At 37.4% G+C, this 13,900-nt stretch overlaps 1 protein-coding gene across 1 annotated transcript; it reads right to left on the bottom strand.

The window, feature by feature from the left end:
* Positions 1 to 443: 443 nt before the first annotated feature.
* Positions 444 to 13,634, bottom strand: LOC104552406 (programmed cell death 1 ligand 2). The gene is made up of 7 exons (XM_062018922.1): positions 13,584 to 13,634; positions 6,918 to 6,986; positions 5,552 to 5,914; positions 4,248 to 4,532; positions 3,443 to 3,583; positions 2,689 to 2,730; positions 444 to 526 (listed from the first exon to the last, which is right to left on the bottom strand). Exons 2-7 carry the CDS (start codon positions 6,970 to 6,972, stop codon positions 444 to 446), a joined length of 969 nt encoding a protein of 322 aa, XP_061874906.1. The 5' UTR covers positions 6,973 to 6,986; positions 13,584 to 13,634.
* Between the last annotated feature and the right edge of the window lie 266 nt (positions 13,635 to 13,900).

Here is a 13,900-nt window from a genome sequence, read left to right as displayed (position 1 = left end):
GTTTAATGGGCTGGAACATTTGGAAAGGAGATATAGGCACGTAACAATATCTCCACCTGAAAGATGACTGTTTAGACGTAAGATAGCACATACAGTTTTTATTCACATTGCCACAAGATATTTGAATCCAAGCACCATTCCTGAGAGTGAAACAATTAATAAAGACATTCTCAAACACAAATTCCTTGAGCAACAGTAAGTCCAAAAGTAAAGTATATCAAAGACACCCAGATAACATCTTCACAATGGTAAACTACATTTCATGACAGCATAATTCTCAGTAAATTCAAGATACAGTATCTGGAGAGGCATAGCTTTCTATTACTGCAGTACCAATAAATCCCCATAAGATCACTGTTCATCCCAAAACTAAAGTGCTGTAAAATTCCTTCTAAGAAACAGATACATAAAGTACAAATTATGTCACGCGAGATGAAGAGTTTTCACAGATGCACACTCCCATTGTCTCTTGAAGCTGTGACAGTTGACAAGTATAAAGCTTCAGTTTGAGAGTTACAGTTATCTCCTTAAAGAAAGAAAATTGAATAGCATTATTTTTAAAATCTACAGTAATTTAAGCAAATAAATGGTGTTATTTTAACCACTGAGTGTTAAAGAGTGAAAGCCTTTTCTTCATTGTATGCAAGCTTTTCTGGGACTTGATGAAATTACAACAGCTTCTTAAAGCTGCCATTAATTACAATGACATCCTGTTGCATTTTTTTTTTAAATATAAGAATATTCTTTCTCTCATCTGTGGTACAAATTCTGAATTCTCTATTACATCAAAGCTACCACTCACTATCAGCCATATAAGTGAAGTAACAAATTTGGTTAGATCGTGTCAACAGGAATGGTTGTCAGTAAAATCTGTGCATCTGAATAAGTTTGCAGAACTGGGACTTCAGTGATGAGGTCAAATGTAATACATCTTCAGTGCTGATACAGATTGAGCTGTAAGTTAAAATGAAAACAAACATGAACAATCCTTGTTCCTGTAACCAGGGCCATATGGGTCATTTCCAAGGCTTTCTGGTAAAGCATCTGTGGCTTTTATACTTCACCTACCTACTCATCGTGGAAAAAAGGTTCTTTCCAGTGTTTCTTAAAAATATATGATGCTGAGAAATAAGTTTGTCATATGACTTACTGCATGCTGCACAAAGATTTTCTGTTACTAAAATGAAGAAGTAAAACAAAACCACAAAAAGCAGCTACCTCTGCTTTAATTTCTTCATGTCAGTAAGTGCACAGTGAAGACTGAGGGCTACAAAGAAAAATGAAATTATACAACAGTAACACAAAAAGCCATGGGAAGCCACTCCATGCTCAGACATGCTCTGGAATTATGTCTGGACACAGACTACGCTGTCCTCCAGGTTGCTGCTTGCTTTGAGCTTTTGTTCATTTACAGTGACATAATTCCACTGATGTTTCACACTGTCACATGAAAAATAAGAAAGGGCTTTTGACTACAGCAAGTGATGGTATCTGAAAGGTGAAAGTGTTTTTCTGAAAGTGTCATTTTGACTGTAATATCTACTGGTGGCAGTGGATTGGGCAGCTACAAGTAAGACTCAAGCACTATTTGAGACGATATGAGAATCAGTGAATTCATGTCCTCTCTGTCCAATCCCTAGTTTTCGTTTCACCTACAGAACTTATTTTTTTAAGCCGGTGACTTATTGATTTTTTTTGTTTGCTTGTTTTGTTTTGGGGTTTTTTTTTAGGATTGAGAAACATAGGTAGCTTCTCAAGTAAATCTCATTCTTGGAAAAGCCCAAAACTGCCTATGTGTTCAGAAACTGATATCAGGCTGCTTGATCAGCTGCATCACAGTTTTGCTCTAATTTTGCTCCTTGGGAGATGATCATTCATATCCATGGACCAAATTAGCAGCCTCAGGGCTGGCCTCAATGGACTGTGTTAGAGTCTGCTTGGACAGTGAGGAATTGGACAGTAAGCTGAATCAGATACCACTGTACCTAACACTGCCCACAACCTCTCTCCTGATAGTACGTTAACCTGTCATACTCTTACTGATAGGTAACAAAACGGATTTATATAAGTAGATGTTTTAAGAGCTCTCTTATCATATTGCTTTATAATTTTTTATGGTGGTTTCTCTTTTTATCAGGTAAATTTTAGTACTTGACAGTTTTATGCATTTTGAGACTTTTTTAGGCATTACCTCTGTGTCCAATTTAAAACTTTCTGGATGCCTAGGACAGTTACATACTTTTAAAATGAAAAGTGGGTGGTCTAATATTCCAGAGAAATAGGGTATAGTTTAAATTGCTGTTAAAAACCATGGCCTGATCCAAAAGTATAACAGACTATTATAAGCCATGAGAATCTTGATGCCTTCCAAACTAACCATCTTTCTGTGTGTATCCTACTCAGCTAAAGCTACTAGAACTGCACTTAATGTACAGAGGCATTTGCTGAGCTACTCATGCCAGCTGTCAGTGTCTCTCAGTGAAAGGCAACAAACATTTATACATTTTTACATGGCCTATGAGAAAGTTATAATGTTAGATACTGTGTTTAAGAAAAGTTGCATTTAAAATCAAAACTAGCCTCTGTTTTGATGTAAAGTTATTTAAGTTTCCAAGTGCAGATTTATAAAGATTTTAACTATAAGAAAAAAAAGTTGTAAACTTAAATACAGAAAGCACCGTGACTTACTTTTCTCATCTTTCAGGTCACAGTCCAGTTTTCTTTTCCTGGCTGTTAAAGTAAATATATACAAATTTAGCTCAAACATTTCTAGATTCAAAAGAGACAATGAAACTCAACAAACTTTTAGATTAAACTAAGCTTTAAGCACTTTTCAGTTTATTAATTCTAAATACATAAACTTCTCTATACTTCTCTTCTGTTACAAATTTTGAACCAAATTCTAAAGGTCCTTTAAAGCAAGACTTTCATTTCATGAAAATAAATACATTTTTCTGAGTTTACTGAAGTCTGTTCATACGCAAGAAAAGACTAGAGTAGTAGCCTGTTTGCTTTATTGCTTTTCCACTACTGCACTCACAAACAAGGAAATAAATGCTGTTTGTAATACTCCAGTAGAACACACCATTTTATTTATACAGCCTTAATAGAGGTAAAAAAGAAAAGTTCTATGTCGTATGCTGTAGCTACAATGTCTTTGTAACCATGAAGAAAAGCACTGTTCGAACTGCGGTTCTACAGCCCTCCTTAGCAAGTTAAAGTTTGTGATCTTTACAGAATAGTAGCTGGTCAGATTACAACAATTATTCTTTCCATATAGCATGTCTCAGAAGTAGCAAGGTGAAAAAAACAAAACCCAACTGAAATTATCTAGTTCTAGAAGAGTGTGCATCTAGAAAGAGCTACCAAAATTTCCAAAAGGTCGTAAGAGGAAAAATAAAGAGCCACCAAAAAATAATCCACTATCTGAAGTAAAAGGTACCTTTTTTGGGTTGTCCATTCTTGAATGATTTTCTCTTTTTAAAGATTATTAGTACAGAGAGAAGAACAGCTACCATCACACACATGGGGATGATAAATAAGATCAGGGATTTTTGTCCACTGGACTGTGTACTCATTACAGCTGTCAAAAACAGGAAAAGAAATTAAATCTGTAATTTACAAAACAGATATAATTTATGAAGTTGTCAGTATTGAATCTCCAAAGTCTTTCTCTGACTGAACAAAAGGTTCTTAAAATTTATCAAGATAGTGTTTTACACTCATTTTAGGAATACTTTATTCTGCAATATTACTATAAGCTTTACAAAAAAATGAGTCAGGTCTGTCATTTGTTTTACATTTGAGTGAGCACTACTACAATTCATCTGTATCGCATTTGAAGAACAATAAATTAGAATCATAGAATCATAGAATGGTAGGGATTGGAAGGGACCTTTAGAGATCATCTAGTCCAACCCCCCTGCAGAAGCAGGTTCACCTAGATCAGGTCACAAATTAGGAGACTTGGTCAGGGAAGACACTCATGTAGGCTAAAGAATTTCCTCTGTACTGACAGAAAAATAATGGGAGCTAGCCTATAATTAAAGTATACAGAAGAGTGACAGACTGGCTTTTTGGAGTATTAGCTAGCTGAGGCTTTGAAGGCAGAGATAATACTGACTTGTTTGTTTTCCAGTGCATCAATATTACACTGTTTTTCTAGAACAAATTTCCCATGATGGATCATAGGACATGATGAATGTACAAATACACTCTGTCTTCTACAAGTTCAAGGCAATACAAACCTAAAGCAGAAATATGAGCTGAAGTTTCTCTATTCAGTTCTTTACTCCAGAACACGCAGCTATAGTTCTCATTCATATTGGGTTTGAAGATCATGATGCTGGTGATGTTGTAGAGGCCATCTGCAGTCAGTGTGTAGGTGGTATTTGCAGATCCACTGAGATTGAATTTCTTCTCATTTTGCCAGTAAACCTCTGCCAGAGGAAAGCCTTCTGACTGGCACATGAAAATAAACTTGTCTTCACCTGCTTTTCTCATTATTTGAGTGTTTATTATCTTGTAGGGTGCTGCTTAAGAAGGAGGTGAGAGAAATTACTTTATGCAACAATAGTTATATTCCCATCTCACTTCCTTCCTTTTAGTGCCATATTTTGTCTATGGATATATCTGAGGTTCACTTATTTAAAATGATGAAGGAAGTTTTGTAGAAAAATTCAATATTCTTTATTCAATCCTCCTCACACCTACAGTTAAAGAACTTCATAGAATGCAGCAGTTGACACTGAATATATAGGAGGAAACAAGTGAAGTTTCATGGGCGTCTGTTTTCACCTTTTGAATATGCCACTTCAAGAAAAAAAGCTCATTGTATTAGAACAAAATGAACTTTGAATTTCTGTGAGGACAGTGCAGAGGAACCAACATGGGTCTTAAAAACAGCTTTATCTATTTTTGCACTTGACAAAGCTCATTATTTAAATGCCTGGGTGGGAAATGAATGCTGCCTTGTATTATACAGACATGCTTCAGTTAGTGGGAACCCCCAGAGGCCTTTCAAAAGACTCATCTATCATGCTATCCAGTGATGTACATCTTTATTACTAATATCCATTTGGCTTTAATGAGCAAAGAAAATCACATGTCCTTGCTCTGGGAGTGGCAGACACTCAGGGAATTCCCAGCCACTTGCATAGTTGCAGCAGAGCTTGTGAAAAAAAGCACCTCTGATAAAGTTTTGGGAATGCTCAGAGGTGGCTCAACAGGGCAGCAAATGTCAAGTGAGAGGTAGGGGATAGGAGAATTGGAGAAGAGGGTGTGGGAAGAAGGAGTGATGAAAGATGGAGGGAAGTGGAGTAGTCACTATTCCTCTCCAGCACAGGCTGCACCTGGAGAAGCTCAACCAGCCATCAAAATGAAAACTAGCTAGCACTCAAACAACTCTTTGGTTTCCCCTGGGGGCTGAGCACAGGGGCTTGGTGAGGGAATTAGCAACAATTGCTCCAAAATAATACATTTCTACAAGACTGTAGGAGTTCAGTAGACACATTTCAATGAGTATATTCTTGTATCCAACTCAGCCACTAACCTTTTACTTCCAAAATAACATACTTGTAGTCTGCACCCTGGTAGTCAATGAGACAAAGATATGATCCCGCGTCTGTGATCTTCACACTGGTGATCTGAAGGATAGCACGTCCCAATTTCAGCTCACTATATAGAAGCGCTGCTCTTCCTATGTAATCGTGGTGTTGGGATGAAGAGAGAACCTTCCCCTTGCGGAGTGTGTATACGTCTCTTCTTTTCAACTCGCCCTGCCTTTTTTGCTCCCAAACAACAGTCAAAAGACTTAGGTTCAATGAACCATTCACGTGGAATCTACATTCCATGGTCACGTTGCTCCCATAATCCACAACATACAGCTGTTGAGGAACTTCAACTGTAAATAAAGCTACAGCAGGAAAAGAAAACAGTTTCATTTGTTGTATTAAATATGTTCTGATTTTCTTTACATTTCAGCAAAAAAGGTGTCATATAGCCAGGCATACATTTAGTGCTTTGATTAAAAGTTTTAGGCATTTTTTGTTCCTACTCATGCTAACATTTTTGCTATGTCCATAGTATCTATAGCAAATCATTTATATTCTGTGTTAATTACAGAGTCTGAAATATAAGAAAAATAATCAAGATAGATTTTTTTCCTTCAGATTTTAGAAATAACTTATGGCCAAGACAGTGATTACACAGGGAATAAGTTATGAATAGTTTACTATTTTAAAGTATACTTGGTAAAGGAGAGTTACTTATGACACATCATCCAATGTTAATACTGTCTGTATTGGATGTACTATGTATTGGTAGATTCAATTCAGGAGCACTTGAAAGCACTGAGAGTGACGTTCAAAAGAGAAGTTCATGCAGCTGTTTATGTGTTCCTTTTATTTCATGTGTTTGTGAACTACTTGAAGGGAAAGCTTCAGTACCTCTTAGCAATGTTTGTTTGTTCAGTTTAGTACAAACTGTAGTTTGTACTAGTTTGTACAAACTGTAGTACAAGCTGTAATGAGGGAAAAATAGTATGGAAAAGTGTGAAGCGTCTTTTGGTTTTTATCCAAGTTGCTCCTGCTACAGGCATGGATAAGGTGGGTTTACTTCACCTTGCCTCACACCGAAGTTGTTCTGCTTCACAAATGGCATCGTTTGCTTCAATCATCCTCTCTCTCATAGCCATGCCTGCCAGTGATAGACACCTATGCTCTAAAGAACCCTGATTGTGGGAAGTGATATATGTCTGTCCTGTGTTCAATTAGTATGCAGAGCCTTCTGTACAATATTGCAAAGCAGAGACTCCAGACAGCGCTAGCTATTCATGAAAGTATCCCTGGAGCCCATGTACTGAGCCCATTTGCTGCAGTGATTCTGCTGCTGGAATTGAACAGCAGTTTCTCTCTCACCTGAAATTATGGGGAGCTGCATTTCCAGCAACAGTATTGTGAGGATCTGGAACATTTTCTCTGGTGGATCTGAAACAAAGGTAGGATTGCATCAGCATTTCAAACACTGCTTTCTCCTGCTGAGGTGGATTAAAGTCATGTTAGCCTTCAAGATCCATCACAGTTAAAAATTGGCAAAGACAAAAACAAACACTAGGCTACCACTAGAAACAAGGAAAATCCCGATTAAAACAACCATAGAAACATGTCGAACACAAACCACTGACCTGTGTCTATGATAGGAAATAAAATATTCCCCAAGCTTCACCCATGAGGCTTTCAGGATCTGTAGCTTGCAGCAGTCTGAAACAGTCCAACAGGGCAGCACTTTTCAAACAACTTCACAGTGCAACTCTACCCGTGAACAATAAAAATCAATTGCAGTTGGCTTCTCACACATGGGAGAGCTTCACAAACAGAAAAAGCAGACCTTTCTTATCTGCCTGCACTAACATCTGATCTAGCTTACATGATCACAATCTAGTTTACGATGTAGTTTACAGCTTTGATTTTGTTTAAACTCTTGCTTCTCATTACTTTTTTGAGGATACTTACTGTCTGATTTCTCCAACATCAAGACCAGAAGATACTTGGAACTCAGTGTGAGGTACTGGAAATCTCAGGGTGGGTAAACTAAAGTTTGCTTCAGAATGAACTGGAAACAAAGGCTGAAGCTAATTCTTTCACTTTGCACATGGCACTGCCTGACATTACTTTGTATTACTGACGGTAAGTTGACAGCCTTGAAATAATGCAGAAGACAGTCCAGTTCTAGTATGAGTATCTTTCTGTTTCAGTAACAAGCAAACCTCTGTTTGTATTGTTACATTGTATCAACATAACTATAAAGTAAAAAACCAAAACAAAACAAAAAAAAAAACCAACCCAAACCAGGGGCAACTTTCATAACAAAACTGATGAGATAATAGAAGGGAATGAAGAACTGGTTTAAATAAAGCATGTTAACATATACTATAATCTGGGGAAAAAAAAAAAAGGAGGAAATCCAGATATAAATATAAGGAAGCAAAGAAGAGAAGGAGCAATTTGAGCTATTTTAGGCTTCTCCAGAGCTAGACTTACTGGAGAGGGTTTTAATTTTTACTTCCTCATTCATTTGTGGCTCAGCTGGAAACATTCTAACTCTGATTTTCTCACGTGCTGCATTTCTTTGCTTGCTTCTACCTTTGAGCTCTCAGTATGTCAGAAAGTCAATGTTAAGCTTTAGGAAAATTAGCAGCCAGTATTAGAAGACTTGTCCTGGAAATTAGATCTTAATCTTTTGATGTCACAGCTAAAGGTGACTTTTATACCACCATAAAGGTGGATATGCCAAGCTACCATAAGCAGACTTATTGCACGTGAATGAACGCTAATTTCCTTTATCAGAGCACTGCCTGAGCTGCCACTACTTAATTGTGACAATGTGTAATTATATTAACTGTGTGAAAAAAGGAGAGTATCAGCATCATTATTTCCATTTCACAGCTAATATTATAAAGAGATTTACCATCTTCAGTCTCCTGCTATACTCACTTCTTCACAGCCTAAAAAGGAGGGCGTAGGCAGAAGAACTGAATGAAAAATGGCACAGTAGTTCATGTCAATGTTTAGATCCCTGGATTAGCATCATGTGGGACATTTGAGGTGATCTATTCTCTTTTTCTATCTTTGCATACACCCAGAATGAAGAGCATCTATCTTGCCTAATGCAAAGGATGGGACTTTTTCAAGTACACATATTACTGAAAGTAAATGGATAAAACAAAAATAGGGTGATACATAATCAAACCCCCAGCAGACAGCAATCATAATTAAGTATAACCTAAGAGTAAATCTTGACTAGGCAAATAGATTAACATGTGACAAGAGCATGACACATACCAAAGAAGAACCCAAATGGGGTTTTGCTTGTGATTCTGAAGGCAGTCATGGAATGCTTGTAGGAATTGGCATGGATCTGTGTTACAAGGATCAAGGGCCTTTCAGCAAGGATATCTAACTATCCCCCTCTGTTTCCATGATCGACATGTTGTGTGATCTCAGTGCAGTTGACTCGTGCAACTTAATCATGTAGCTCTGCTAGGCATCTTACATAAAGAAAACCTGCACCAGCTTCTGGAAGGTGATTTCTTCTGAGCCTGTAATGCCAACTGTTCACACTGTTACAAAATAGCCCTGACTTTCTCCCTACTTTTTGTACAACATATGCCATGCCTTGCTACGCGTCCTTGTACATGGCCATCCTAACAAATTTATGCACAGCACTGTCTTTTTCTTTCTTTAAGCAAAAGGCCATTTCTAGAGCATATTCATCATCTGTCTCCCATAACTTCACAGTGAAATAACAAAGGAGCACTGTACCATAAAAATCAGCACTTTGTGGTTCTGGCTGCAGAGTCAGAAATTGAAATCCACATCTGAGAGCATGAGGAAGTCGTGTGACATTTCAACAGTAATTCAGGTCCTATCAGTTAATGAATTTCCCAGATCAACCTGCAGAAGAAAAAGTAAGTTTTCACACAGTGCTGTGTGATTATGAAAATGAAGCTGGATAAGCCTTTGAGAGCTGAGATGATGAAAGCTTTGGCATCAGATAGCTAAACACCACCATGGGTTTTAATGGCTTGCAACAGTTCCAATGAGGATATAAGGCCCAAGATTAAAAGTTTCAATGTAAACTATAAAAACAAAGGTATGATAATAAGAATAGGAGAAAAAGAAGGACTATAATCTTCTCTTTTACACAGCTTTTTTATTTTACTGAAAGTACTGAGTTGAAACTGATATATGACTTCCTTTAGACCAAAAGGAACACATTCTGATAAGTTTTCTTAGTGTATTCTTTGTGAAACACAGAAGGCAATGACAGTAAGTTGCTAAAGTTACCCTAAATGTCAAAATGACACTATATATAGTTTTCTTCCTTCTGATTCACTCAATCATGTCTATGACTCTAGCCCTTGCCCTGAATCACACACCCACAGGAATTATAAGACTCATCTCCAAAAGAAGTAATTTTTGTCCAATGGAATGCACAACTTCACATAAAATTTCAAATGGTTGCCCAAAATTCTCCTCATAAGGAATGAGAAAGATATTTGTTGTTCAATATTCTCATTTCAATATTCTCATTTCAAACTATATAAATCATATGCTCCAGATGACAAGATTGTTTTCAATACATTTTTCAGTTTTCAACATGAAGTATAGACTCCATTCAGTTCTACGGACAGTAATGAAGAGGTGTTTGTCCTGGTAGACCTGTATGTTATAAGGATGTTCTCAGAAGGCAAAAGTTGTGGCAAAAGGCAAACATCAAAGTCAAGTATATGCTTATACCGTGGAGTTTTTGAGCCAAAACTGGGATACTTCTTTCAAGTAGCTGTGCTTTGTATAGATCTCTTTGGCATACGTTTCTTGTTACAGCTACTGGATCTAATTTTCAGGAAATACTCAGATTGTGAACCACAGTGAGTTGTGGGAGGGAGATGGGCAACAGTCTGGTGAGAAGAGCTAGGGCTGATTTGACTTCAGTTACTGACAACTCCCACAGTGCTAACAATATTAAAGAGTTCGTATGAAGCTTTGTAAGCAAAAGAACATGAAAATCACTTGAGTATTTTGCAATCTACAACAGACATAAAGATTGAAACCCACATTTGAATAATGTGAACAGTGAATTCAATTGTTTCTTTCATATATGTGTCTGAAAGTTCACGGTGCTTCTCTTAAATAGAAACTTCTTAGTGTGAGACCTTATAAGACCCTCTGGCACTGCCTTTGTTTAGAAGCCTTGCTATGATTGCTCCTGCTCATTGCAGGAGGTCATTGGACTGGGACCTGATCTAGGTGAATCTGCTTCTGCAGGAGGGTTGGACTAGATGATCTCTAAAGGTCCCTTCCAACCCCTACCATTCCATGAGTCTATGACAATCTTTAGAGGTTCCTTCCAACCCAAACCATTCTGTGACTGCTGACAACAAAATAATAACAAAAGATCCTGTGCCAAATTATTCTTCTTTATGCTGTCCACTAAATTAACACAATCGGAGGCACAGCCACTGATTCAGTGACCTCATAGTCTTAACAGACCATGGATAAACTTTTAGTTTCCTAGAAACATCAAAATATTTGCATTCTGGTGAATGGACAATTAGGAACAGTAAACACATTTAGCATTTACATAATGACACTTAGCAGTCAGTAATCTAGGATAGTTTTGTAGAGCTATCTCCCATTAGAAAATTTAATCAAACTTCCAAGTGTACCAGCTGTTCTTCAGGTTTAAAGCAGAGGTCCAAGGTACATGGAAGTTCACAATAATTGCTCAGACTTCAGTCTGAAACATTAAAGGATTAAAAGATTAAAGAGTATTTGGTTCTTTTAAGTAGGTATTGTAGGCAGACCCTTGCTTGTATTGTGTTTCCATGCAGACCAAGTTAGACCAGGTTAGTACTTATGATGTGACCATGATCAATTTTAGCAGCAATAACACAAGTGTTCTTACAAAGTTTCTGGAAGAGAGCAGAAAAATTGCACTTCAGAGCTGGGAGGAGGATGGCCAAGTGGCTTGCATTCACCTCCACACAAACTAACAAGCACACTTTAGCAAACAAGGTTTTGCAGGTGATCTGCAAGGCTGATGAGAAATTCTGAGCAGATAGACTTTGTCATAGATTTGAAACAACAATCTTGCAATGGATTTGTTCCTTTCTACACTCAATGTTTTTGTTCTGCCACTGACGTACTCTACAACATTATAGAGACAAGCTCAGGTCACTATTTTTATATTCCCTCTCCTTCTACAGCTTTTGTGCTTTTGTACTCCAAAGGTACTGCCAGCACAAAACACCATGAAGTGCCCTCTGGAAATATGCCAGAAAGGCAAATCTATCTGAATACCAAAAGCAATCAAGCTGTATTAACATGGCATCCTACTTGGGTCCATTTGGACAAAAGAAAGCATCAGAGCAATACCAGGCTAATGTGACTGTACTGCTTCTCATGCCTAAGCTAATTTGTTTTGAGGTTATTCTGATCTTCCTGACATAAAAACAGGTTTTATGCTCATTTTACTGGAAAACAGACTATCTTGTCATACACATATGTACGCTTCCAAAGACTGAGGGACCACAGTCACTGTTTGCTTTCTTTTCTGTTACTGAAATTCCTTTGACTTCTGTGCATCTTGTGGTTTAAAACTTCCAACACTCACGTGTACAAAAAGACACAACCTTTTCAATCTCCTCGTGAAATGACTAAACAGATTTTGCCTTTAGAGAAGGATATAGTTAAAAACAAATTAAAGGGTCATTTCAAAAAAAAAAAAAAAAAAAAAGTTTTAAAACCCTGTGTCAGAAAATCAACAACAACATTAGATCCTCATATAAACTACATCTGTTCCACAGCTCACCATTAGAAACTTGTTTCCATTTCAGGGATTTCATAAAAAAAAAACTAGCAAAGCATGTTAACATGTTTAAAGTCCATTTCTTAGGCCTGTCTCAGTATGTCCTGTTCTGTGTCTTCTGCCCTTTTCCCCTCCAACCCACCTCACCCTTGCACCCTCTCACCTGCAGTTCCTTCTCTGCTGTTGCACCCTTAATCCAGCCCCTCGTTGTCCACCTCACTATGCAGTCAATCCACTGCATAGTTGGGTCTATGACTTTGTACTTCATGCTCACATCACCTGTAACAGCCTAGTTGCATCATTTCAGTCTGCTCCCGTCTCACTTCAGCTTTCAGGTGAAGAGAGATTATTTCCCACTTCCTTCATTGCTCAACCCTACTGTGAATTTTCACCCTCCCTGCCTTGTCTGGGCAGCTATGTATGTTTTTTGTCATCACTTTTTCTTGTTCAAATACAATCATTCTAACACAATCACAAATCTCAAATTTTCAGTTTTTGCTATAGATGTTAGGGTAAGATTGGATATAAATTTTCTTGCAGAAACTTCTTAAAAGCCAGCCATGTACACATGCCTTTCAACTCTAGGCAGCTGCACTGAACACAGGCTAACACTTCACCATGATACACTGAAAATTTTCTTTCATATCTCCAGCTTCTACAGAAAGAGACTTTTCAGAGAAGTGCAAGAAATTATCTTCTTCCTAGCCTGTAGTCTTCCTGGGAATATTGAAGGGAAAAGTCCCCAGACATGCTGTGCAATCAAAACAATCTACCATCAGCAGGTAGAGGGATAATAACAACCAAAAGAATGTAAGCAAGAGCAAATAGATACAAATGCATACAGATTTTTTTTTCTCCATACAATTATTTCCTGAAATTCAGAATTAAAGGTTTAGAAACAGCTACAGCCCAATGCATAAGCTGAAGAGGCTCACCAGTACCACTATCCTGCCTTTGACAGAGGATTCAGTTCCAAGACAAATCCAGCTTCTGCAACTCCTAATTCCTTAGGGCTTCATGTTACATGGACCTGCATTTTAGGACCTGGGACTGACCAAATCTCTGGTTCAGAATCACAATGTACTCCTTACAAATCATTTGAAAATAAACTGAATTTAGGCAAATCTTAAGAACATAGGAGAAAATAAATCTTCAATAAGTCACTCAGAAATATAATAAATATTGATTTGCATTTTTAGCAGCATTATACTCACATCAGATCTTTATGTAGTCATTGGAAGGATCAGGTTCATATAGGAGCTAAGATTTTCAGTTTTACAAAGTAGCTCTGTTCTGTTTGCATGACAGCGTAAACTATCCGACTCATATGATCAGTTTAAAACATGAACCAATAGCACAGCTTGATCTAATTCAGGCTTTATATCACAAAAAGACTGTGTTAAAAGGAAATCACCAACTTTCTTAGGAATTTGTAAGCAGTTCCAGTTTCATTTTGATGTTTCATGACAAATGTACTCTGAGTTCAGTGTTCTGCACAGCTGAGAACATAGAATCATAGAATGCTTGGGAT

Source organism: Colius striatus, chromosome Z (assembly GCF_028858725.1).
Source record: "Colius striatus isolate bColStr4 chromosome Z, bColStr4.1.hap1, whole genome shotgun sequence".
NCBI classification, from domain to species: Eukaryota; Metazoa; Chordata; class Aves; order Coliiformes; family Coliidae; genus Colius; species Colius striatus.
Note: the sequence above shows the minus strand (reverse complement) of the source record. Positions and strands in the feature narration are given on the sequence as shown.